This window comes from Manihot esculenta, chromosome 16 (assembly GCF_001659605.2).
Source record: "Manihot esculenta cultivar AM560-2 chromosome 16, M.esculenta_v8, whole genome shotgun sequence".
Classification (NCBI taxonomy): domain Eukaryota; kingdom Viridiplantae; phylum Streptophyta; class Magnoliopsida; order Malpighiales; family Euphorbiaceae; genus Manihot; species Manihot esculenta.
In genome coordinates, this window is record NC_035176.2 from 4,954,384 (window position 1) to 4,981,069 (window position 26,686).

At 41.9% G+C, this 26,686-nt stretch overlaps 2 protein-coding genes across 3 annotated transcripts; one reads left to right on the top strand and one right to left on the bottom strand.

The window, feature by feature from the left end:
* The first annotated feature begins 3,502 nt into the window (after positions 1 to 3,502).
* LOC110603368 (probable inactive dual specificity protein phosphatase-like At4g18593) lies at positions 3,503 to 5,656 on the top strand. 2 transcript variants are annotated; one of them, XM_021741074.2, is made up of 3 exons: positions 3,503 to 3,637; positions 4,777 to 5,078; positions 5,159 to 5,656. In XM_021741074.2, the coding sequence occupies exons 2-3, from the start codon at positions 4,805 to 4,807 to the stop codon at positions 5,311 to 5,313; spliced, it is 429 nt and encodes a 142-aa protein (XP_021596766.1). In that variant the 5' UTR covers positions 3,503 to 3,637; positions 4,777 to 4,804; the 3' UTR covers positions 5,314 to 5,656. The 2 variants fall into 2 exon arrangements, with proteins under 2 accessions (XP_021596766.1, XP_021596765.1); XM_021741073.2 differs by having other exon boundaries at positions 4,780 to 5,078.
* A 657-nt stretch (positions 5,657 to 6,313) lies between these two features.
* Positions 6,314 to 7,022, bottom strand: LOC110603998. The gene is made up of 2 exons (XM_021742010.1): positions 6,602 to 7,022; positions 6,314 to 6,414 (listed from the first exon to the last, which is right to left on the bottom strand). The coding sequence occupies exons 1-2, from the start codon at positions 7,020 to 7,022 to the stop codon at positions 6,314 to 6,316; spliced, it is 522 nt and encodes a 173-aa protein (XP_021597702.1).
* Positions 7,023 to 26,686: the final 19,664 nt, after the last annotated feature.

Genomic DNA, 26,686 nt, shown 5'->3' on the forward strand with positions numbered 1-26,686 from the left:
TCATATTTAATTAATTAGGTCAAAATCATAATCCTTTCAAATTACAATTTTATTCTAATATTATAAATTTTATATGCAATCAAGTCCTACTAGATTTAACTTCTCATTTTATTTTCTCACGCTATTCTTTATGTGTATGACTTTTTAGATTCCAAATATACCAGTAACAAATATAATTAACTAATTAATTAATTTGAAGGTCAACAATATTGTCTAACAATATGTCAAAACAACCCAAATATTTGAAATGTCAAAAATGGTTTGACTTAACCTTTCAGTGCATAGTTTCTTAGTATAATTAATATCCTTTTATCGCAAATGTCCTGATTTAATATTTAAGATATGAAGCGTGTCTGTTGTGTTAAATCATATTAGTTTTCATTTATTAGCTATTGACCTAAAATTTTAAATCTAATTTATTAATTTCATTTCATCTTACGCAAAAATTTCATGATCAATGCTAGTAGAGAACAAATGGGACCTAGTAGAGAATAAATGGGACATTCTCTAAGAAATTTAGGGTGATGAATTCTATTTCAATCACATAAATACCTTCGTATAGTTTCTACTATATCCAATTCTTTCCCATTTATTACTCATGAATTGAGTAACGTATAAGATGATTTAAACTATAGTATAAGATGATTTATTGATTTTAAGTTAAAGGATTACTTGCACAACCATCACTTGAATAATTCATAAATACAGATTATTCTCCACATGAATTTCTCATGCGGGTCAGTTCAGTGCACTTATTTGTAAAATAAACACCTACATATTAGTTCTAGATATTTCAACCTATGAGATCGGTTGCTTTCTTTAAAAGGAAATGACATAATATTTATCAGTCTCAACAGCTCTAATCATTGTCCAACAACAATAAGAATATTGACCGTGAACATTTTGAGAGATTACTTAAATGTAATAGGAATTTCACAATTATAACCACATTATAATTTCTTTTCTACAGTAATATAGTCTTATGAACTTTACCTTTATATTAAAGATAAATAAATGCATTTATTAAAAGGAAAAATTACTACTTAGTCTCTATAGTATGGAAAAAACTCAGTAGTTAGTCATTTGATTTTGAGAAATACATTAAAACGTCCTTGTCGTTTTAAAAAGACTACTAGTTAGTTTCTCAATTAATTTTGCTATTAAGCATTTTACTATTTAGTCCCTATAATTTTAAAAAAATTATTAGTTGGTCCTCTAGATTTTTTAAAAATTTACTAATTAGTCCCTCCATATCAGGGTATTTTAGTTTTCTTTTTTCTAATACTTAATAGCTAAAACTAGCGGAGGGACTAATTAGTAGACTTTTTAAAATGTTAGGGGCATTTTAATATATTTTTCAAAATCGAGAGACTAACTAGTGAGTTTCTCTATACTATAAGGACTAGGTAGTAATTTTTCTTATTAAAATGTATTAAATACTTGAAATACATAAAAAATAATATCCAATTACAACCAACCAATTGGTTGTAGGGCATATTACTAACAATCTCTCGCTTGCACTAAAGCCAACCACTAATGTGTCTTATCCGATAAGACCCATGTAGTAATTATATTTCTACTAGGATAATGCCTTAGTGAGAGGATCTGTAAGGTTCTCATCAATGGAAACTCGCTTTATCTCCACATATTTCTTTTCAATGATCTCTTAGATCAATTGAAATCGCCTAAGTACATGTTTGGATTATTAATAAGACCTAGTTTCCTTTACTTATGTAATGACTCCATTGTTATCACAGTATAAGATAAATGGATCAACAATACTAGGAACCACACTAAGTTTAGAAATAAACTTCTTGATCTAAACTGCCTGCTTTGCTGCCTCAAAGGCAAAAATGTACTTGACTTCAGTTGTAGAATCTGCAATTGTCCCTAGTCTGAAACTCTTCCAACTCACTGCTCTGCCATTTAGAGTAAAATATAACTAGATTGAGATTTGCTATCATCAAAATCTGATTGAAAACTAGCATCTGAATAATCATGAACTTTGAGTTCATCAGTCCCTCCATAAACTAGAAAATTATTCTTAGTTCTTCTTAAGTGCTTGAGGACATTTTTTACAGCAATCCAATGACCTTCACCTGGGTCTGTTTGATATCTACTAGCTATGCTCAAAGCATATGAAATGTCTGGTCTAACATCACATATATTATGGATTCTATCGCAGAAGCATATGGAACTCTTTCCATTCTATCTTTTTCAACTTGTGTCTTAGGATACATTTTTGGAGAGACGAACTCCATGTGATATAGGCAGAAATCCTCTCTTGGATTCCTCTATGCTAAATTGTTTTAGTACTTTGTCAATGTATGTAGATTGGGATAAGCCAAACAACCTCTTTGATCTATCTCTATAGATCTTAATTCCCAGAATATAAGTTATTTCTCTCAAATCATTCTTAGAAAAAAATTCTTAGACAATTAAATCTTTATAGATTGTAGTAATGAAATGTCATTTTCTATTATTAACATGTCATCTATATATAAAATAAGAAATACAACTCCTACTCACACTAATCTTCTTGTACACATAAGGTTCACCTATATTTTTTTATAAAATCAAACTGTTTGATTATTTCATCAAAATAAATATTCCAACTCTATAAAGCTTGCTTAAGTCTATACATGGACCTTTACAATTTACATACCTTATTAGGAAATTTCATGGATTTCAAAACTTTCAGGTTGTGTCATATACACATTTTCAAGAAGATCCCCATTTAGGAACATTGTTTTGACATTCATTTGCCAAATTTTATAATCATAGGATACTCCTATAACAAGTAAAATCCATTATGGATTTAAGTATAGATGCTGGTGAAAAGGTTTCATCAAAGTCAATGATTTGTCTTTATTTGTAACCCTTAGCAACTAGTCTAACTTTGTACATTTGTACGTTACCTTCTATGTCAATTTTTCTCTTAAAACCCTACTTGCATCCAATGGATTTTATCCTTTCAGGTGCATCAATCAAAGTCCATACTTAGTTAGTGTACATGGATCATATTTAATTTAAATAACTTTGGATTTACTAATAAATATAAATTAAATTAGGTAGATAATATAATTTATCAATCACATCTCCATGTGACTCCCAGATCAATTAGGTGATAACTCTTTATTTTTATTGTATCATATATACTATGTCTAATTTTTACCCTAAACTTACATGATTATAGATTTACTCATCCAAATTAAACAATTTAGTTAAAAAAACTACTATTCAAAAATTTTAAAAATTTCATCATACTCAAATGAAATTAATTTTAAATTTACTTAATAAATTAATAAAAATCAAACTCTAATTTCATATTATAATAATCAGCGGTAACTAACCATATTCTTAACATATACTTAAATTTTAATTTAAAAATTTAATCTTAAAATTTTTATTAAATCTCATTATTATTGTATTGCATACATAATATATATATATATATATATATATGGGAATTTTAATTAGGATTCTATTAAGGTCTCTTAAAGTTGTCGTTTTGACAAATGGAGGGTATTCGACAACGGAAATCCAGGCGTAAAACGCCAAACAAAATACAGGTTCAGAGTGACACAGAAAACTTCCGAGCAATCGGACCAGTGAAGAATCTTTGCTGCTGTTTAAGGTAGTTACTTTTCTGTTTTCATTTTTTTTTCCTGTTTATTTTAATCTAGACGTAGTTTTATCTCCGATATAATGAATCGAATTTAATGTAAAAAGAAAAAAAAAATCAGCGATCCTGTTCTGTTTAGGTGTCTAGGGTTTCCTTTCCTTTGCGCTAATTCGTGTTTGTGTTGTTAATCTTCAAAACCTAATACTTGAGAGGCAATTAGTGCTAGTAGTGAGTTAATTATGCTTTGATTCTCTTCCAATTAGTAATCAATTGCATTATCTTGTAGTAGTTTTTCCAACAGTAGTTGCATTTGCCTTTGACAATTTAAGGAAAGAAAGATAGTCTATAAGCTTTTATCAATGCCCTTAGCAATATAATGGACAATGCAAATATAGCATAGCGTGTGAAAAAGGAATTTGAACTTTTTGGTTTTTAACCATATTAATATGAAAAGGAATCACTCTCATCTTTCTGATGTTGTGGTATTTTGGCCCTTTTCTTTTTCATTTCATTTTTTTTCTGTTTTGTTATTTACCCCTTTGAGTTGTGGAAACTGTTATCAAATAGTAGATAGAATTTCTGGAAGAACTCCAGCTTGTAACCTCGAATTCCTTGAAGAGTTTTATATTCTCCCCTGTTTAGGATCAAGAATTTCCCAAGAATTTAATTCTTTTTAAATTTTAAAAAAAATCTCATTTTAAAAAAGAAATTGAAATCATGTATATGATATTATATGAATACATTATGATGTGTCTTGGGTCCTTAGTTGTGTATTGTTGTGCTTCCTGAAGCATTGCAGAAAGTAGTTTGAATCCTACGGGAGATTGATTTTCAGCTTGATTGAATGTTGGAATTATTTCCGTCAGAAGTTGTGGGATTATTGTGTGCATGTTCACACAAAAGCCCATGCACGGGAAGAGACCGGTGAGGGATGGGGAGGAAAACCACGTAATGGGGTTAACCTCTTAATAATTTCTATACTTTTGAAAGGATTACTGCCAAGTTTAGAGACTGGGATCATGGAATCTTTTTCACATACTGTTTTGAGTTTGCAATTATCCATTTGGTACCATAAGAAATAGTTCTGCTCATGGTAAATTGAAAAATACTCATAAATAGTTTTGTTTATCTTCCTTTTTGTTCTTTATTAGCAGTACATCTGGCTAGTAGCTATCGATAATGGCAACAATGAATGACTCAGTTTTGGAGCCTGCCTCGGAATCTGAGACAGCAGCCAATTACACTAATTTGGGACCTTGTTCAAGGCCTCAAGTTATTTATCGGTGTAAAAAATGTCGGAGGATTGTTGCCTCAGCAGAGAACATAGTTTCCCATGAACGAGGAAAAGGAGAACAGTGCTTTAAATGGAAAAAGAGAAGTGGTGACCTCTTGGAAAAGGAACCAGCTGAATGCTCTTCCATATTTGTAGAGCCCATGAAGTGGATGCAAACAGGTGAATGTGAACTGTAATTATTATACTACACCTGGCTGACTGTATTTGTTATCTAACCATATTGGGTTTTGTATTGACAGTACAAGAAGGTTTTGTGGGAGAGAAACTTCAGTGCATTGGGTGCAAGGCACGCTTGGGTTCTTTCAACTGGGCAGGCATGCAATGCAATTGTGGTACATGGGTTAATCCTGCATTCCAACTACACAAAAACAGATTAGATGAATGCTTTATATGAGTCATATCTATTTGTTACAACAGAAATGAGCGGAAGTCCTAGCAATGGTTCAAGGGAGACATTGCACATAGGTGACTTGAGGTTTAGCATGCTTAGAGGTCTAATAGAGGCAGGACATATATCGGAACTGGGGGGACCAAAATATATAAATTAGCAGGAACTTTATCTGAAAAGTCCAGTTGCACCCACAACTTTTTAACAGTCTCTTTGATTCTCTATAGTTTTACTTTTTGTAACCAATAGATCTTTGATTGAATAAAATACTAGTTTGTTTGGCACACCCCTGCTGACAGTGCTAAAATATTGATCACTTTCAATTTTTTTCATTCATTTTCATTTTCTCTTTCTCTATTAGTTTTCTCTTGCTCAAATGATGATTCTTATCCATTGTTGCGTTGTTAAAATCCGATATCAGTATTTTTATAACATTTTCACTTGTTTTCATCCATGTGAGTGCACACAATCGATTCACAAGATAAATTTATGTTTAGAGACTTAGGTCCTATTTGGCATTGCTGTTAAATTCTAATGTTACTGTTCTGAAAAGTAATGATCACAAAATTACTATTTTGAAAGCAGTTTTACTTGTTTGGTAATAAAATAAAAACTGCTAGTAAATAAAAAAGCTGTTGAGAAAAAGAAAATTCAGCATAATTCCAGAATTCAAAGGGATTAAGCTGGAAGGTCGTGAAGATAAGAAGCAATAAGGTTGCAGGCTACATCCCCATTTCAATTTTAAACTTGGTTGAACTAGATCTCCTGGAAATTTTTTTATTATTTTATTAGTATTACCACATGGAAGGTTGAACTGAAATTCACTGAAGAACTAAAATGTGAGACTTCATATCAAATGAGCATTACCGAATGAGCCTGCTAGCTGCAACATATTCACAAACGAACCCCATTTCCTGGATCTAATGTATTCGCCAGTAAAACACATACCTGCAAAGGAACCCACTAACAAAACCTTATCATGTGATAGATTTTCACAAACCTATTCTCATACAGCAATCACACCCTTAGTGTCCAGTTCTCGAAATAAATTGCTAAGACTGAACCCTTCCCTGTATAAACTTCTAAGAGCTGAAAGATTGCCTCCTCCTATGGTGATTGATTTTAGAAATAGAATGAAATTACGAAAAGTTGGTGTCTGAAATAATGATGGAACAAGAAACATGAAAGATGAAGAGAAAGAAGAAGACAGCGCAAGGAGATTGAAAGAGATTCAGCTTGTGCCCGGTGGCCGGCAGACATTTTGGCAAATATTCGCTTGGTGTGTATCACTGACCGGCAGCAAACGCCTCAACTTGGAAAGTTTTAGTGATTCCAAGAAGGCTTCCGAAGTGAATTTTGCCGGTGGATGGGTCATCGACAATAATCTCAATAACTGGAGGCCAAAGCATCAACTCCTTAGCCTTCACACCCTTGAGTTTCTTCATCGATTTCTTGCTCACAAAGCCACTTATTTCAGTGTCGTAGCTCACGAGCTTGTTGATCATCTTGAAATTGTGCTCTTTCCTCTTCTTTTGCTTCATCCACACGTAACCACTACTCCTAACAAAACCAAGTTCGATCACGTCTTCAAGAGGAAGAAGACCCAGAGGAAATCCGAACTCTTCAAGAAGACAATTTGACATTTTTACACACTCCTCATGACCCTTTATGACTATTTCTCGGCTTGATGGTTTCCTAATTTCTTTGATATCCATGATTTTTTTAGGCTAATTTGTTTGATTGAAGTTGAGTTAATGCTATTATTTATACATATTTATTACTACACCTGTCTCGTGATTAGGGGTTAGCATTCGGTCGGTTCGGTTCAAAACTGAACCAAACCGAATAAACTGAAAATCGAAATTTTAGTGTTTATGAAAACCGAACCAAACCGATTTTGGTCAGAAACCGAATTGAATTGAACCGGTCTGATTCGGTTCGATTCAGTTCGGTTTGATCGGTTTCGATTTTTAATAATTTTTTTATTTTTTACACTTTATTTTTAATATTTTAAAATTTAATTAAAATATTTTAATCTTAATATGATTTAATTTCTCTATATTCTTGAAAAAATATATTATTATCACTAATCGGTTTGGTTCGGTTTTTTCAGTTTTTTCTGATCAAAACCGAACCGAACCGAAATAACCGAAATTTCTGAAATTAAAAACTGAACCGAACTGAAATATATAAAAAATCGAATCAAATTTTTAAATCAGTTCAATTCGATCGGTTTTTTCGATTTGAACCGAATACTGCTCACCCCTACTCGTGATAATTGCTCTCTTGGACATTTTTTCTTAAATTATCTGTCATTTTAAAAATTTATTTTTCATATATTAATTTTTAAGTCATTTAATATTAATATATAAAAAAAATTGTTATTCTTTTCTATTCATAATTTTTATCAACTTTATTTTTTATAAGAAATATATATTTTTTTTAATTAGGTATCTAATTATATTATCTTAAAAATATTAAATTTTATTAAATATTAAAAAATATTTCGATAAATTTTTTAAAAATAAAATAAAATTATAATAGTTAATTTATATATTACTATAATGTAAAAAAAATAATTTTAAGACAACTAAAAAAGTAAATTGATAATTATAGAATGAAAAAAAGTATATTTAGTATTTTTTCAATAATACCATAGCAATAATTATAATTATAATTATTGTTTTAATACTAATAGATAGATAATAAATTAAAATTTAAAATTTTCACTTTATATAATAATATATTTTAATAAATAATTTATTTTATATTTAATAAAATTATAATTTTTACCATATTTCTTATTTATTATAAAAAATAAATAAATTATTATTTTATATTATAATAATAATAATAAATATAATATATTTTAAACCGTTATTATTTATAAGTGATGACCGCGAGATTTCTTCGTCCGAATCAAAGACGAGACCCACGATATTGGTCCATTACTCAGACATCTTAGAGCCCTTAGTATGGATAAGGTCTGGTTTATTCAAATCGTAAGGCCGGGCTCCCTCCTGACGCGCCTCAATCGGGATGGCCCATTCTCCAGTTCCGTAGGGGAGCCCCTCTTCAGCCTAATCTTGTTCCCTTCACCCGGTCTAGCCTGGCCGGCCCAACCAGGAACCCAGAGTAAGACCCATCCGTTCATCTTGCAGACCCGCCCATCCGTGCCCAGGGAGAATCAGAGGTCGTTACGCATGGGGCAGAGATTTGATTCCTATCTACGTCTATATCAGCGTGGCAGGGACAAATGGTCTACTGGTACTCGTTCTTTTGGCACGTCACTAGCAGACAAAAAGAAACCTATAAAAAGAGGATCTCTCTCTTCTAGGTTTAAATTTTCAAAAGTTTTACAGAGCCCATTGTAAAAACCCTATTTCTCTGGATCTCAGATCATCAATTGGCGCCGTCTGTGGGAAACGAGGTTGATCTTTTCATCACCGGAGTTTCCATTCTTGCAAAACCCACTGAGATCCACAATGGCTAACCCCACTGAAAACAATAGCACCCACAACGACCTGAACTCTGCCCAAGAGGGACAGCAGTTCTCTTTTTCTAGTCCTACGACTACCAACAACCAACCACCCATTTCTTTCAACCCTTCGCCAAGCTTGACAGGGAACGCGCCCGCAGTGGCCTTGTCTAACCAGGACCTCCAAACTATCGCATTCCAGCTACAAAGCACCACCCACTGGTTGGGGCAGATAATGCAGCAAATGGGCCTTGGCACCCCAGTGAACGCACATCCGGTGGTAGAAGAACCCCGTTCAAATGAGCCCCGACCAACCCATAACCACCTTCAAACCGACAGCCGTGACATTAGAGAAAGAGAGAGGAGAATCAGGGGAGACGAAGAACCGGAGGCTCGAGTTCATGGGAGAAGAATGAGGGAGATGATAGAAAATGACGAAGCCGACAGCTATTCTGCCGGAACCACCAGGGAAACAGGAGGCGAAGCAGAGGGGGAGGAATATCGCCTAGAAAAAAGACCCAAGCAAGAGGATGATAGCGTAGACCAAAAGCTGCAAAAGTTGAAAGAGCAGCTTCTGGTCGAGCTGAGAATGAAGGAACAGAACCAAACTCTCCTGCCTGCCTCTTCTCCTTTCTCGAAATGGGTGCAACAGGAGACCGTGCCTAAGAAGTTTATGATGCCACCTATGGCTGCCTACGATGGAACTGGGAACCCCCGAGAACATGTCCTTAACTACAAGACCTTCATGGAGCTACAGACTTTATCGGATGCTTTAATGTGCAAGGTATTCCCAACAACGTTATCAGGCCCAGCAAGAGCATGGTTTAATAACCTGGAGGCTGGGAGCATCAACAGTTTCGGAGACTTGGCCATTCGTTTCATCAGCCGCTTCATTGCTGGTGTTCCCGCCGATAGGAAAACGAGCTACTTGGAAACAATCAGGCAAAGGAGAGAAGAGTCGCTCAGGGAATATGTCGCTCGTTTCAATACAGAAGCCCTTCAGATCCCCGAACTCGACGAAGGAAGGGCAGTAGAGGCCATGCAGAAGGGGACAACCTCCGCCGAGTTCTTTGGCTCGTTAAGCAGGAAGCCTCCGACCTCACTGGCTGAGTTGATGAAGCGGGCCGAAAAGTACATAAGGCAGGACGATGCCTTGGTAACAAGCAGGTTTGCTAGGGGACTATCAGATAAAGGAAAAGCACCGGAGGAAAAGAGGCTAGAGAAACACGAGAGAAAACACGGTAGAAGGCCTGAGCCCTATAAACAGCCTTGGGAGCGCAGGGATCAAAGACCCCTCCCTTCTCAGGACCCAGTACAAAGATCACGGCCCTCCTGGGTCCCGGAGAAGCCGACCCCACTCAACGCCTCAAGAGCCGAGGTACTCATAGCCGTACAAGATAAGGAATTCTTACAGTGGCCCAGGCCCCTAAGAGTTGAAGCAGACCAACGAAATCCTGACAAGTACTGTCAGTATCATCGCACGCATGGCCACGATACCAATAACTGTTTTCAGTTGATTGCCGAGATCGAGAGGTTAATAAAGAGGGGTCACCTCAAGAACTTCGTGAAGAAGCCGGAAGGACAGAGGCCTCCGCTACTCCGACAGTTCAAACGCCACGAAGAACGGGAGCTAACCCCGCAAATGATGGGTCCAGCGGAACCATCCATATGATTGTAGGAGGCACAGGGGGTCGGATGAGCCGAAGGGGGAAAAAGAGGAGCAGAGAAGAAGGAAACAATAACGCCGAGGTCATGCAAGTCTTTGAACACTCTTCAACAACCATCTCTTTCTCCTCGGAAGACGCTCAGGGCATTCAGATGCCCCATGATGATGCTCTCGTCATCGAAGCCATCATCCACAACTATAAGGTAAAGAAGGTTCTAGTGGACGATGGGAGCAAAGTGAATCTGCTGCCTTACCGAGTCTACCAGCAGATGGGTATTCCTGAAGAGCAATTAATCCGAGATCAGGCCCCGATTAAAGGGATAGGAGGAACGCCAGTGACGGTGGAAGGAAAGGTAAAGCTAGCCCTTACTCTGGGAGAAGCCCCAAGGACTCGCACCCATTATGCAGTGTTTCTAGTAGCTAAACTCCCCCTGAGCTACAACGCGATCCTGGGAAGACCTGTGTTGTTTGACTTTGAGGCTGTCACCAGTATCAGATACTTGGCAATGAAGTTCCCCACAGAAGCAGGAGTGGGAATAGTTCGGGGAAGTCAAGAAGAACCAAGGGCAGTGTACCTGGCTACCGTAGCGAAGCCGAGCTCAACAGAGGAAAGGATGGATTCAGAAGTCCTGGAGGTCCGAGATGAGAAAACAAAGGCCAGGACAGAGCCGGTGGGAGAGCTGGACACCTTCTCCTTGTCAGAAACGGAAACAGACAAAGCCTTCAGTCTCAACGCCGGCCTCACCAAGGAGCAGAAAGCCGAGGTGATGTCCTTGATTCGAGGTCATGCATCAAGCTTCGCTTGGAAGCCCTCGGACATGCCCGAAATTGACCCCGGGGTGATGACCCATAAATTGAATGTCCTCCCTGAAGCCAGACCGGTAAAGCAGAAAAAGAGGGTAGTAGGAAGGGAGAAGCAGCAGGCCACCAAGGAGGAAGTACAGAAGTTAGAGGAGGCAGACTTTATTAGAGAAGTTATGTACCCACAATGGTTAGCTAATCCCGTATTAGTCAAAAAAGCCAATGGCAAATATAGGATGTGCATAGACTTTACTGATCTGAATAAGGCCTGCCCTAAAGATTGTTATCCCCTCCCTGATATTAATAAAATGGTCGACTCTACGGCTGATTTTGATTACATGTCGTCTTTGGATGCAATGTATGGTTATCATCAAATCCCAATGTACAGGTCGGATGAAGAGAAGACCTCATTCATAACCGAAGATGGGACTTACTGTTACAGAGCTATGCCTTTCGGGCTGAAAAACGCTGGGGCAACCTACCAAAGACTGATGAACAAAATCTTCAAGAATCAAATTGGCAGGAACGTCGAAGTGTATGTGGATGATATGGTGGTAAAAAGCCTAACTTTCCAACAGCATATGGCAGATTTGAAGGAGGTATTTGGGGTACTAGATCAGTACAGAATGAAGCTGAATCCCGCAAAGTGCGCTTTCTTCATCAGAGGAGGAAAATTCCTGGGATACATGGTAAGTGGGAAAGGCATCGAGCCCAACCCGAAAAAAGTAGAAGCTATACTAAATATGGCAGAACCAACCTGTGTAAGGGACGTCCAGAAACTGACCGGGAGAGTAGTGGCACTCAATCGATTCATGTCACGGTCGACAGAAAAGTGTCTACCGTTCTTCAGAAAGTTAAGGAAAGTGCCAAACTTCGAATGGACAAAGATTGTCGAGAAGCCTTTAAAGAACTCAAAAGTTATCTCAGCTCGCCTCATGTGCTTAGTAGTCCCATAGAAGGTGAAGAACTTCTGATATACCTGGCAGCCTCCGAACAGGCAGTTAGCGCCGTACTAGTAAGGGTGGAAGAAGGAGAGCAGAAGCCTATTTTCTATGTCAGCAAGGTGCTCAAAGATGTCGAGGTCAGATATCTAAATATTGAGAAGATAGCGTATGCCCTACTGCTGGCAGTCCGGAAGTTTAGGTTCTACCTGGAAAGCCACCAAGGAGTTGTCATGACAGATCAACCCCTGAAGAAGATCTTACATAGACCGGAGACTTCAGATCGGATGTTAGCTTGGTCTGTGGAGATCGGCCCTTATTGCCTAGAGTATCGACCTCGGACAGCTGTAAAGTCTCAGGCTGTAACGACCCGGAAACCGATACCCCTCTGTAACGGTCCGAACCCCCACCGGCGCTAGGATCCAGATCGGCTTAAGGCCGCCGGGACCCGTAGCAAGCCAAACATACCTCCTATCACCTGGTCAACTCCCATACATGATCAAAACTTAAACATAAAAACTGAAACATATGATGTATAAACCGAGCTTGTCCTGTATGCAACATAACTGGAAACATAAAGAAACCCCTTTTTTCTAGAGCCCTCAAAACTCTAGCCGGGTCAACATAACATACATCAAGCTGGGATACATCCAAAGAACTAGAACCTAACCTGTGCATGCATCAAACCACAAACATAAGACCTCTACTAGGGTCCTCATCCATAACATAACGTGGTACACAACACATGCCACAAGATTAGTTCAAACATAACTCAACATCTAAAACATTACATACATCATGTATTGAACAGGGACTAACCAAGTCTTAGGGCCAATCACAGTTCTAACCCATAAACATAACTCTACTTAACTTTACATTACATTCTCTTACAAAGCATTATCTCAATTATAATACATGTCCACACTAAAAGTGCTAATCTAAAACTATTACATAAGCTTAACCTTTGCTCTGAGACTTCCCGATCAACCTCAAACCTGCAACACTGGGGTTAGGGGAGAGGGGTGAGCTAAAAAGCCCAGTGAGTAGAAACAAAGAAAACAATTCATTAATTACATGCTCTCATGAAATGCGTCATAACACAAAGGAATCACATAACTGTATCTTGTCCGTCTCGGGGCTCATGCAATTATCTACTCCCCACGGACCTATTTCTGAGAGTTCTTTTTGCTAGCAGCCTTTCCTCTCAAGGATCGGACATGACCTCAAAATTCCCTTTGTCGGTGCCCGGCTCCCCCAAAGGAGCTCACACAGGACTTTCACATACATGACAGGGTACCTAGTCCACAGAGAGCGCACAGGGACTTTCCTATATGTACTTGTCCGGCTCTCAAAGGACTTACCCAAGACTCAATGACAGAAATGGGCTATTGAAGTCGCCTTGGTCCAAACCTCCTGAATCAACATCAAATAATGCAATGCGCCATATTCGTGAAACTAGTGCAATCAACCCTATTACATATAAACATGATGCATGAACATGCTTTAGGCATTTGATTTTGTATATAAAAGATTAAGTTTAGTTCTACTCACCTCTGGCAGACGCTGAACTGACTCTGCAACTGCTAATACTGATGGCCTCCTCGATCCCTCGGGTCCGATCCTACACAGGTGGACTCGAATGAGGTGCCAACACACTCTAAACAACTCATAAACAACTCCCCAAAAACCCTCTAAAACATCACTTAAACATGCATAGAAAACAACCAAGAAATGGCTGGACAGGGCACTTTCGGCGGCACCTTCGGCGGCCGAACCCTCCCTCCAGAGACGAAACTCGGGCACTTTCGGCGGCACCTTCGGCGGCCGAAAGTCCCACTCCAGAGACGAAAGTCAGGCACTTTCGGTGGCCGAATCCTTCCTTCGGCGGCCGAAAGTCTGCTTTCAAGCCAAAACTCAACTTTCGGGGGCAAGGTTAGGCGGCCAAACCATGCATCCAAAGGCAGGTTCGGCGGCCGAACCTGAGTTCTTCCCAGAAGGGCAGAACTCAGCTTCTCATGCATTCAAGCCTCCCAAACCTTCCAAACACCCCAAAACAAGCACCCAACCTTACCAAAACATGCATAAACCCTTAACCATGCACAAAGGAGCTTAATAGCTTGATTAAACTCCAAAAACAACATCAAAACATACATAGATAGCTTATGACCCACATAGGCCAAAACCATCAAAACAACCCATAATCTCACTTGCTCTTTCCCACTCATGCATACACTCTCCCACATGCATAACCTAGCCTAAACATTCAACATAGCATCATATAAACATACATGAGCATCACATAACATACATTGGGCATAAAACCCACATAAAGCCTAACATGCATATCTACCCATACTCAACCATCAAAACCTTCATAAAACTTTATAAGAACACTAGGGAAGCAAAGATCTACACTTACCTCTTGAAGATCGAGGGTTGCGTGATCTCTAACTCGGAGGTGTGGAGAATCCAAGCTCCAAAAGCTCCAAGCTCCCAAAACTTGATCTAAGCTTGAAAACTCTTCAAAATAGCCATAAAACTCATGAAAACATCAAAGAGATGAAGAAAGAACATGAAAACGGCCAAGGGAGGACAAAAACTCACCTGAGCTCGAGAATTGGGAGAAAACTCGCTCATTTCCGATCTGAGGGCCTTTTATAGGTGGCCTGGTCAGAGACCTTCGGCAGCCTAACGTGCCCCCTAAACTCATGCATGTTCGGCGGCCGAACTTGACTTTCGGCGGCCGAACCTTGGCTCGTTCAAACAAGACTTTCGGAGGCCCAAAAGCACTCCCGAAGCCTTTCCATGTTCAGCGGCCGAACTTCACTTTCGGCGGCCGAATCTGGCAAACGCCTCCTTGGTCTTTTCTTTTCAAAACTCAATTCCTTTCCATTTAAAACCATGAAATCAGTAAAAACCTTTTAGAAAACACATTTTACCCCTTCTAGACACCTCTGGCATCTTCAGAATTCCTGATTCCAACGGAGATTCCGCCGGAAGGTAGAGATTCCGATGCCGGAATCTAGCCGGGTATTACATTCTTCCCCCCTTTTAGAACATTCGTCCCCGAATGTTCCACAAACAAACAGGCATCTCAAAACATAACATCAGTCATACATAAACAAACAAGCAAACCAGCAAGCAAAATCTAAAAATCTCTCTCCTAGAAAGAGAGACACAGGCACTGCTGGAGTAAAAACTCCCGGTTCCTCCAAACACACCTTAGCAGTACCCAACCTTCTCCTGAACTCCACACGCTTCCACTGCACTACTCTGATCCTTTCTCTTCTCTTCATCTTAACCAACTGGCTTCTTCTCACTGCTAACCCAAAACTAACTCTGACTCTCACAGGTAGTACCCGGATTTCAGATCGATTTAGGAAAACAACCAGCTCTTGCTAGCCGATCTGATAGATCATCAATCCTGCATGGGAATACCTGCCCTTGGTAGTGACCTTGGTCAACTGCTTACAGTCGTCACAAAATCTCAAGGATCCATCCTCTGTTTCCCACCACAATACTGGAACACTCCAGGGTGAGGTACTAGGTCGGATAAAACTCCTTATCTACCAAGCTCTTACAACTGCTCTAACAACTCATACAACTCTGCAGGTGCCATCCTGTAGGGGAGAATAGAAATGGTTCTGGGTCCAGACACCACTCCTGCTCCAAACTCTAACTCCCTGACAGGTGGTAAACCTGACAACTCGCCTGGGAAAACAACTAAGAACTCTCTAACTATAACCACTGAGGCTGGTTCCCTGACCTGACTGCAAAACTCTCAAACAAGAGCTAAAACCCTCTGACAACCCCTCCTACGTACCCTACGAACCTGACAGGCTGACATCAAACCTCTAGGCATCCCTACTGTGTTCCCTCAGAAGAAAAACTCTGACCCATCCTGTCCTCTGAACCTGACTACCTTGTCTCTACAGACCAAGATAGCACCACCGAGTAGAAAACCCCGTCCAACCCTAAATTGACGTCCAGACAGTCAAGTCTAGGACCTCAAAATCGGGTGGAAGGCATCTACCCCCAACTGACACAGAACTGAACCGGCAGACTGACTCTGCCACAGATGGATCACACGTGAGTCTACTGACCCAAAGAGAACACTCTAGCCCAAAAGCTATCAACTCAACCTCTCGACGGCTCCTAGAGCAACTAAAGAAAGAGAAAAACACTAGGTTTCACAAAAACATACACATCAGAACTTTCAAAAGTGAGCGTACCTGACACCACCATGTTCGATGTGTCTGCCTCTTGCTGAGCTTAGGTGAAGATCCGAGCTGGAGCTGACGGACCTTCTCCACGGAAACCTTCAGAAGAAAAGGCTGACCCTCTTTCTCTGCCTCGACCACTGACCTGAAACATGGCTGGAGCTACTGGCTGAGCTGTTCTACCTGGAGCTGCTTGCTGGGACGGAGCCAACCTGGGCGCAGTGGGACACTCACGTGCTATGTGCCCCTCCTGTCCGCACCTGAAACAAGTTGTAGTCCCCACCCGACAGACTCCTTTGTGTGGCCTTCCACACCTCATGCACCTTGAACTGTCTGAGCCAGAGCTCGAACCACCAAAACCCAGACTAGCCTTCAAACGATTCCACAACTTGCTCTTCTTTGACCTTCTCAGGCCTCTGTTCCCCTTTTTAGTGGTGTTTCCCCACCTTTTATCTCTTGAGGCAGCTGTACTCAGAGTGGAGGGATCAATCCCTCCTGAACCTGAGATCCTGGAATCCTGAGTCTGAGCATCCTCCTGAGAATCTCCCATGCCTTCTTCTAGCACTCTGATTCCCAAACTGATATCCCTTCTCTGAACATCCAACTCCACTTCCCTCATACTAGCTGACATCCTTCTTGGAGCCATTCCTTCTCTGCTTACATCAAAAGACCTTCCAGAGTCCCTTGATGTTCCCCATCTGCTAACTCCCCACGACTGCGCTCTTGGCAGAGCAGGGGGAAAGGTATCCATACCTTCCCTCTCAGATGGAACTCTAGTCGATTCCACAGATCGACGAGCACCTCGCATTCTGGCTCCTCTGAAGAACCACACACAAGCATACAATCAAACATTAACATCATATGGTTCATATCAAAACACATGAACCCACATACATATCATACATACATAACATAACATCATGGCATATCACATCATCATCAAACAAGACAGGACTCAAAATCCTATCCTAGTGGACATGATTCTACTCTTGATCTTTCTTATTGTGCTTGCCCTTCTATGACCTCTAAGCCAACCTCTTTCCGATGTGTAACACACCGTACTCTCGAGGCCCAAAGCTCTGATACCATCTCTGTAACGACCCGGAAACCGATATCCCTCTGTAACGGCCCGAACCGCCACCGGCGCTAGGATCCAGATCGGCTTAAGGCCGCCGGGACCCGTAGCAAGCCAAACATACCTCCTATCACCTGGTCAACTCCCATACATGATCAAAACTTAAACATAAAAACTGAAACATATGATGTATAAACCGAGCTTGTCCTGTATGCAACATAACTGGAAACATAAAGAAACCCCTTTTTTCTAGAGCCCTCAAAACTCTAGCCGGGTCAACATAACATACATCAAGCTGGGATACATCCAAAGAACTAGAACCTAACCTGTGCATGCATCAAACCACAAACATAAGACCTCTACTAGGGTCCTCATCCATAACATAACGTGGTACACAACACATGCCACAAGATTAGTTCAAACATAACTCAACATCTAAAACATTACATACATCATGTATTGAACAGGGACTAACCAAGTCTTAGGGCCAAGCATAGTTCTAACCCATAAACATAACTCTACTTAACTTTACATTACATTCTCTTACAAAGCATTATCTCAATTATAATACATGTCCACACTAAAAGTGCTAATCTAAAACTATTACATAAGCTTAACCTTTGCTCTGAGACTTCCCGATCAACCTCAAACCTACAACACTGGGGTTAGGGGAGAGGGGTGAGCTAAAAAGCCCAGTGAGTAGAAACAAAGAAAACAATTCATTAATTACATGCTCTCATGAAATGCGTCATAACACAAAGGAATCACATAACTGTATCTTGTCCGTCTCGGGGCTCATGCAATTATCTACTCCCCACGGACCTGTTTCTGAGAGTTCTTTTTGCTAGCAGCCTTTCCTCTCAAGGATCGAACATGACCTCAAAATTCCCTCTGTCGGTGCCCGGCTCCCCCAAAGGAGCTCACACAGGACTTTCACATACATGACAGGGTACCTAGTCCATAGAGAGCGCACAGGGACTTTCCTATATGTACTTGTCCGGCTCTCAAAGGACTTACCCAAGACTCAATGACAGAAATGGGCTATTGAAGTCGCCTTGGTCCAAACCTCCTGAATCAACATCAAATAATGCAATGCACCATATTCGTGAAACTAGTGCAATCAACCCTATTACATATAAACATGATGCATGAACATGCTTTAGGCATTTGATTTTGTATATAAAAGATTAAGTTTAGTTCTACTCACCTCTGGCAGACGCTGAACTGACTCTGCAACTGCTAATACTGATGGCCTCCTCGATCCCTCGGGTCCGATCCTACACAGGTGGACTCGAATGAGGTGCCAACACACTCTAAACAACTCATAAACAACTCCCCAAAAACCCTCTAAAACATCACTTAAACATGCATAGAAAACAACCAAGAAATGGCTGGACAGGGCACTTTCGGCGGCACCTTCGGCGGCCGAACCCTCCCTCCAGAGACGAAACTCGGGCACTTTCGGCGGCACCTTCGGCGGCCGAAAGTCCCACTCCAGAGACGAAAGTCAGGCACTTTCGGCGGCCGAATCCTTCCTTCGGCGGCCGAAAGTCTGCTTTCAAGCCAAAACTCAACTTTTGGGGGCAAGGTTAGGCGGCCAAACCATGCATCCAAAGGCAGGTTCGGCGGCCGAACCTGAGTTCTTCCCAGAAGGGCAGAACTCAGCTTCTCATGCATTCAAGCCTCCCAAACCTTCCAAACACCCCAAAACAAGCACCCAACCTTACCAAAACATGCATAAACCCTTAACCATGCACAAAGGAGCTTAATAGCTTGATTAAACTCCAAAAACAATATCAAAACATACATAGATAGCTTATGACCCACATAGGCCAAAACCATCAAAACAACCCATAATCTCACTTGCTCTTTCCCATTCATGCATACACTCTCCCACATGCATAACCTAGCCTAAACATTCAACATAGCATCATATAAACATACATGAGCATCACATAACATACATTGGGCATAAAACCCACATAAAGCCTAACATGCATATCTACCCATACTCAACCATCAAAACCTTCATAAAACTTTATAAGAACACTAGGGAAGCAAAGATCTACACTTACCTCTTGAAGATCGAGGGTTGCGTGATCTCTAACTCGGAGGTGTGGAGAATCCAAGCTCCAAAAGCTCCAAGCTCCCAAAACTTGATCTAAGCTTGAAAACTATTCAAAATAGCCATAAAACTCATGAAAACATGAAGGAGATGAAGAAAGAACATGAAAATGGCCAAGGGAGGACAAAAACTCACCTGAGCTCGAGAATGGGGAGAAAACACGCCCATTTCCGATCTGAGGGCCTTTTATAGGTGGCCTGGTCAGAGACCTTCAGCAGCCTAACGTGCCCCCTAAACTCATGCATGTTCGGCGGCCGAACCTTGGCTCGTTCAAACAAGACTTTCGGAGGCCCAAAAGCACTCCCGAAGCCTTTCCATGTTCGGCGGCCGAACTTCACTTTCGGCGGCCGAACCTGGCAAACGCCTCCTTGGTCTTTTCTTTTCAAAACTCAATTCCTTTCCATTTAAAACCATGAAATCAGTAAAAACCTTTTAGAAAACACATTTTACCCCTTCTAGACGCCTCTGGCATCTTCAGATTTCCTGATTCCAACGGAGATTCCGCCGGAAGGTAGAGATTCCGATGCCGGAATCTAGCCGGGTATTACACAGGCCCTCGCTGATTTCATGGCGGAATGCACATTCGATGAGAAACAAGGAGAATCATCCTCAGGAGCGTCGAGGGAAGAAAGAAAGGAAGAACTCTCCCAGAACTTCAATTGGAAGTTATATGTAGATGGGGCTTCAGGCGCTGGAGGCAGCGGCGCTGGAGTAATGCTCAAGGGGCCCGGGGAATTCAAGGTTTGCTACGCCCTACGTTTGGGATTCAAAGCCTCCAATAATGTAGCAGAGTATGAAGCCCTAATAAACGGAATGCTGGTCGCAATAGAAGTGGGGGCAACTGACCTCGAGGTGAATAGTGACTCACAACTAGTAATCAATCAAGTAACTGGGGCATATCAGGCCAGGGATCCAACCATACAGAATTACCTAGCAAAGGTGAAAGCGATAGAGGCCGAGCTCACGGATCGAGGAGTTATTGTCAAATTTTAAAGAATACCACGGGAGGAAAATGAAGAAGCAGACTTGCTTAGTCGGTTAACCAAAGAAGAATTAGAGCAGCTCCCTGATGAGGTATACATACAACACGTCAATACGCCTGCTTTTAGTAAGACAAACATGGTATTGCAGGCAGAACGAACCCAGACTTGGATGACCCCGTACCTGGAATATTTAGAGAAAGGAAAGCTCCCCGAAAACAAGGATGAAGCAAAAAAGATAGCAGCCCGAGCGGCTAACTACCAGGCGGTAAGGGGGACCCTATACAGAAGAGGAAAATCCAGCCCGTGGCTCCGGTGCGTGAGCCCGGAAGAGGCAATAAAGGTGATGGAGGAAATACATAGAGGGACGTGCGGAGTTCATGAAGGAGCGGGAACATTGGCCAATAAGATATTCAGGCAAGGATATTACTGGCCCACTGTAAAAAAAGAAGCAAAAGAGTTCGTCAGCAGGTGCGATGTATGTTAGAGGTTCGCTAATGCCATCAATGCCCCGGCCGTTCCTCAGTCCAGCATATCCAGTCCATGGCCGTTCTCACAATGGGGAATAGACATCCTGGGACCTTTTCCCAAAACCACGGGGCAGAAAAAGTTCGTGGTGGTGGCTGTGGAATACTTCTCAAAATGGCCGGAGGCAGCGGCAGTACCCACGATCACAGCTCGACAGATGATAGACTTCGTATGGGGGCATATTATCTGCAGATTTCGCATACCAAGGGTACTTATCTCAGATAATGGCAGGCAGTTTGATTGCAGCACTTTCCGAGCGTTTACGACAAACATGGGAATATGGCATAAATTTTCCTCGGTGGCTCATCCTCAAACCAACGGTCAGACAGAGGTTACCAACCGAGCCATCCTCCAAGGATTGAAAAAACGACTGGATGGGGCAAAAGCGAATTGGGCAGAAGAGCTCAACAGCATCCTGTGGGCACTGCGAACTACCCCCAGAACATCCACTAAGGAAACGCCTTTTGCACTCGCATTCGGTACTGAGGCCGTAGTCCCAGTCGAGCTACAAGTTCCTACATATCGAGTTCAGTTCAGCAGTGAAAGCACCAACGAAGACAAGTTAAGAAGCAACCTGGATGCTCTTGAGGAAGTCAGGGAGGAAGCTCAAGTTCGAACTGCCGCGTATCAGCAAAGAGCTGCCCATTACTATAATCAAAGGGTTAGAGAAAGAAGCCTGAAGGTAGGAGATTTGGCCCTACGAAATCTAGAGGCTACGGGAAGAAGAGCGGCAATAGGAAAGCTAGCACCGACCTGGGAAGGCCCATTCAGAATAGCTAAAGTGGTCAAACCAGGAGTATATCGAATTGAGGATATGCAAGGAAACCCTGAACCTCACGCCTGGAATATTCAGCATCTTAAAAGGTATTTTCCTTGAAATGTTATTAAGTACAAAAGATAGACTGTATTCTAAAACAAAGCAATAAAATAGACGCTGTTATGATCCAATCTCTTTGCTACTTTCAAACTTAAAAGAAAAATTAAAAGACCGGGAGCCCCAAGATCTCCCGGGAAAACAAAGAAGACCGGGATTCCCAAGATCTCCCGGGAAAACAAAGAAGACCGGGATCCCCAAGATTTCCCGGGAAAACAAAGAAGACCGATCCCCAAGATCTCCCGGGACAATAAAGAAGACCGGGATCCCCAAGATCTCCCGGGAAAACAAAGATGATCGGGATCCCCAAGATCTCCCGGGAAAACAAAGAAGACCAGGATCCCCAAGATCTCCCGGGAAAATAAAGAAGACCAGGATCCCCAAGATCTCCCGGGAAAACAAAGAAGACTGGGATCCCCAAGATCTCCCGGGACAACAAAGAAGACCGGGATCCCCAAGATCTCCCGGGACAACAAAGAAGACCGGGATCCCTAAGATCTCCCGGGAAAACAAAGAAAACTGGGATCCCCTAGAACTCCCGGAAAAACGAGAACGGTCGACGAAGGTTTTAATAACCTCCCGGAGCGAAAATTCCCAATATCATGCGCCGGAACAACTCATAAAATACAGTTCCGATCTCATGAGAAAGCTGAGTCTTAAGCTACCAAAAAAGAACCAGACTCCGACCTTCAAAAAAAAAAAAAAAAAAGAGAGAGAGAGCGCGGAGCACAATCACCAAGAGCGCCACAACATCACGCCGACCTCAAAAAATGAGCTCGGAAGGGCGAAAAAGTTAGGCCGAGGAACATCATATGCGGCACCGACCTCGAGAAGTCCCAACAGCAAAGAGCCCGGAAAACACTCAGGGGCATAAGAAGCATCATGGGCTATAGGCATAAAAGCCTAAGCAAAGAACCAAGGACCGAGTCCCCAGCTCGGATAAAACTGCAATAGGGAACACTCGGACAGAAGGAAGCTAAATGTGGAAGGAACAACAGAAAACAGGGCTCGAACCAGTTTGCCACAAACAGACATTTAGCAAAAATAACCCAAGAAGAGGGAAACCGACACAGGCCGAACTCCCCTTCCAGTGGAGCATACAGACTAAGTTGCATCGACTGACAAAGAACCGCCCCGAGTGGGACCGGACATCCGAGCTCACAAATCAAATAGCGGAGTCAAATCGCCTAAACCAAAACTGTGCAAGTATAAATGCAATATAGAGATTTACTCCCTCAATCTTTATGTAATAAACATTGAGGCAGTAAAGGGGGCAACCCGAGGAACATTTAACGGCATGAACAGATAAAACCTCAGATCCAATTCCTGTCAAAACAAGGCTAAAGGCAGAAAGATCAACCTTGTCCATCATTACGACAGAGCTCACGAGTACGACTAGTCTAGCTCGGAAAAAAGTAAGTCAAAAGCTCAATTGACTGAATGAACTCTAGCTCTGAACGATTAAAGGGGCAAGAAGGAGAAAGCAATACAGCAGATCCTTCGGGAAAAGTTACGGAGCAAGCAATCTAAGTACTTCATTTATGATAAAGAAAAGACAGTTTGAGTATGAACGCAAAGTAAAAATTTCATTAAAAGAAAAACACATTACAGCATGTCACAAATACCAACACTACGGGATAAAAGGCTATCCTTAAAGGATTTACATGCCCAGATAAATCATCATCTACGTTTACATCACTATCGCCTACCCCACTATCTTAGCTTTCGATTCAGAGAAAATCTTATAGTTCGGAAAATCAACTTCGTAAGCTGGCTGAGCTCCGTCTTGAGGTGTGATTCACGATACATACGAACGAGCTCAGATATTATATGCCGATCTCATGAAAAACATAAGTCTTCGAGTTAAAGTCCCAGGGAGATCGGCATCACTACCCGTTCACCTGCCCGAAGCGCCAACAAAAAACCAGCAAGGTATTCTGAAGGGCAATGGAACAAGTGAAAGCAACACCAGAAAATTGGGGAAATATTCTGAAGAGCAATGGAACAAGTGAATGTTAGCACCACGAAAGTCTTCTCCTCCTTTCTGAAGGAAGCAAGGGGAGGGGGCCGGCCTAACGATCTGCATAATACAACTTCAACCTCTTGTGGAACACCGAAGGGACACCTTGAAGACATGAAAGACTCGCTTAGGTAAACAGTACGAAAAAAAGACATGGGGAAGATAAGACCAGAGATCCTCAATTGAAAAGCCAATCTGAATTACTAAAGAACTCCAGGAGGTAAGGGAAGGATACCAGCGTATATATCCCAAAAAGTAAAGCTGTAATTCTGAGCAGGGTGATGCTAGACGTTAGGCCAGCGACAGCAGAATTCTTAAAAGCTATTCACGAAAAGAGAAAGACTGCACATCCCGCAGGAAAAAGATGAGAAATAGAAGTGACAACGTACACGAAGAACAAGAGAAAGCTGAAGATAGAAAGGAGTAGAGAAAATTTGAAAAGTGAGGCAACAATAAGATGAAAAGAATTTATGGGGAAAGCTGAACGTGAACAGACGTGGTCATAATGATTCTGGAAACCTGCACAGTCAGATAATAATTAACAGGAAGGTAGAGGGGCAATCGACGATGACCGCTGGGTTCCCTCGCCTCGAACAGGGCCCTGGCCCATGACGCCTGGCCATTACTTAGAAACCTTTAAGCATCCTGCATCACCAAGGCCCAGCCCATTCACATCGTCAAGGACGTGTCAGCATATTCTAAACTTGAAGTGTTGACCTGAGGAGTATAGAGACTTCAAGGGTTTACCCCCTCGCCCCTCCTGAAACAACTGCTGAAAAAGCATTGGGACCTGAGAGACAGTAACAACTCCCAAGTAGCGACAAACTGTCCTCGCTTATGGAATTAAACTCATAAACGAGCTCGGAAGGTCTGACAGACAAATAGAAAGATACAGGGCCTCATGAAGCCGAAGGAAAATCCCATGACTCGGACAGACAAGGTCCCAACCTCGGTCCATAGTAGAACGGAGTTCAGAGCAGAAAGTCAGCCCTGCTTATTCCCCTAAGAGGTACATGATCAGATTTACTGTCATGAGGAAGTCACAAATAAAACCATAAAGGTCTGTGGAAAATTCAACCCGCCATTGAAAACCGAGCTAACGGATAAAGCTAGTCCAGCTCGGAAAAGACCTGCAGGGAGAATGCCCCAGGAGGAGAAGAAAATCATAAATAAAGGAATAACAAGTAAAATAAATCAAAACATCCATACACTTGGAAAACTAAAATGTCATTAAAATAAAAAAACAAGAACAGTCTATTTCTACTCTTCGGAAGGAAAGATTGTCCTCAAAGGACTCACATGCTTAGGGGCATCACCCTCAATTACATTAGTATCTATATTACCCCTCACCCTATTTACACTATCTGCGCTTACACTGTCTACATTGCTACCCGAGGGAGGTCCGACCTCCTCCTGCTCAGACTCCCCGGCATTTACAAAAGGAACGATCTCCAGCCCTGGAAGTCCAGCACCTCCCCCTCCTAGTCCTATATCTTCCTTCTGAGGCTCGGCGACGCCTACCTCAGGGTTGAGGACTTCCACATTCTCTGTGTTCAGCTCGGATCCTATACCTTCCTTCTGAGGCTCGGCGACGCCTACCTCAGAGTTGAGGACTTCCACATTCTCTGTGTTCAGCTCAGATCCTGCCTCAGAAGGCCCAACTTTAGCAAGAGAAGTCCCTTTGGGCAGAGGCATATCGTCCTCCCCGTAGGCCACGATCTCACCATCGGAATCCTCTTCTTTAGCTCGGAGTACGGTCAGGGGAACAGATGGATTATGCCTGGCCTCTCTTAAACCCCGGTTGAAGCCGGAGACAAACATGCGGAGACCCTTATACCATATGGCCTCTTTCATCTCATCCGAAGCTTTATACTCTGCAAGTCGCTTCTCACAGGCCTCAGCTATCTCGGTTCTTAACTCAGAAGAATCCTTGTAATTTTGGAGGTAAGCTTCACAGGCCTGTTGGGTCTCTTTCTTCAATTCAGGGGACTCCTTATACTCCTTCAAGTGCTTTTCAATCTCCAGCCGGACCTTATCCTCGGCTAATTTGGCCTCTTCAGACAGGGCTGAACACCTCATCTCTAGGTCCGTGACTTGTTGGCACAGTTGCTGATTTTGAAGTTTAAACTCTTCTGCCGCCGAGGTTAGACCTTTGATGCTATCAGCTTGCCCACTCAGCTCTTGCCTTAAAATTACGATGCGGGCTAAGGCCTCGTCCTTTAAAGCCGAGGTGGAGTCCAATTTTACCTTCAGCTGCTCTAGCTGGCGCTGAATCTCCTCCTTTTGGCTTATAGCCTCATCCCTCTCGCGAAGGCCCTCCGCTGCAGAAGACAGCTGCTTCAAAACCCCCTCACAACGAGCCTCAACTGCAGCTGCTCTCTCATTAGATTCCTCAAGAAGTCTTCGGGTGTTAAACAACTCTGTCTCCACGGACTTGGCATACTCCTCTACATCGGCTACCTTTCCATCGGCCCTCTTTAAGGCCTCATAAGCGGCATACAGCTCCGTCTGGAGAGACGCAGTATGCTCTCGGGCTGCCGCGAGGTTGCCCCGGGCATCAATGGTTGCAGATAGGTTCTCTTCTCGACGAGCTTCCTCAATCCTACGGTCGACAGACTCTCGTAGAGAGATGTCACGAGCATCAGCCTCCATGGAAAGGCCCAGTGCCTAA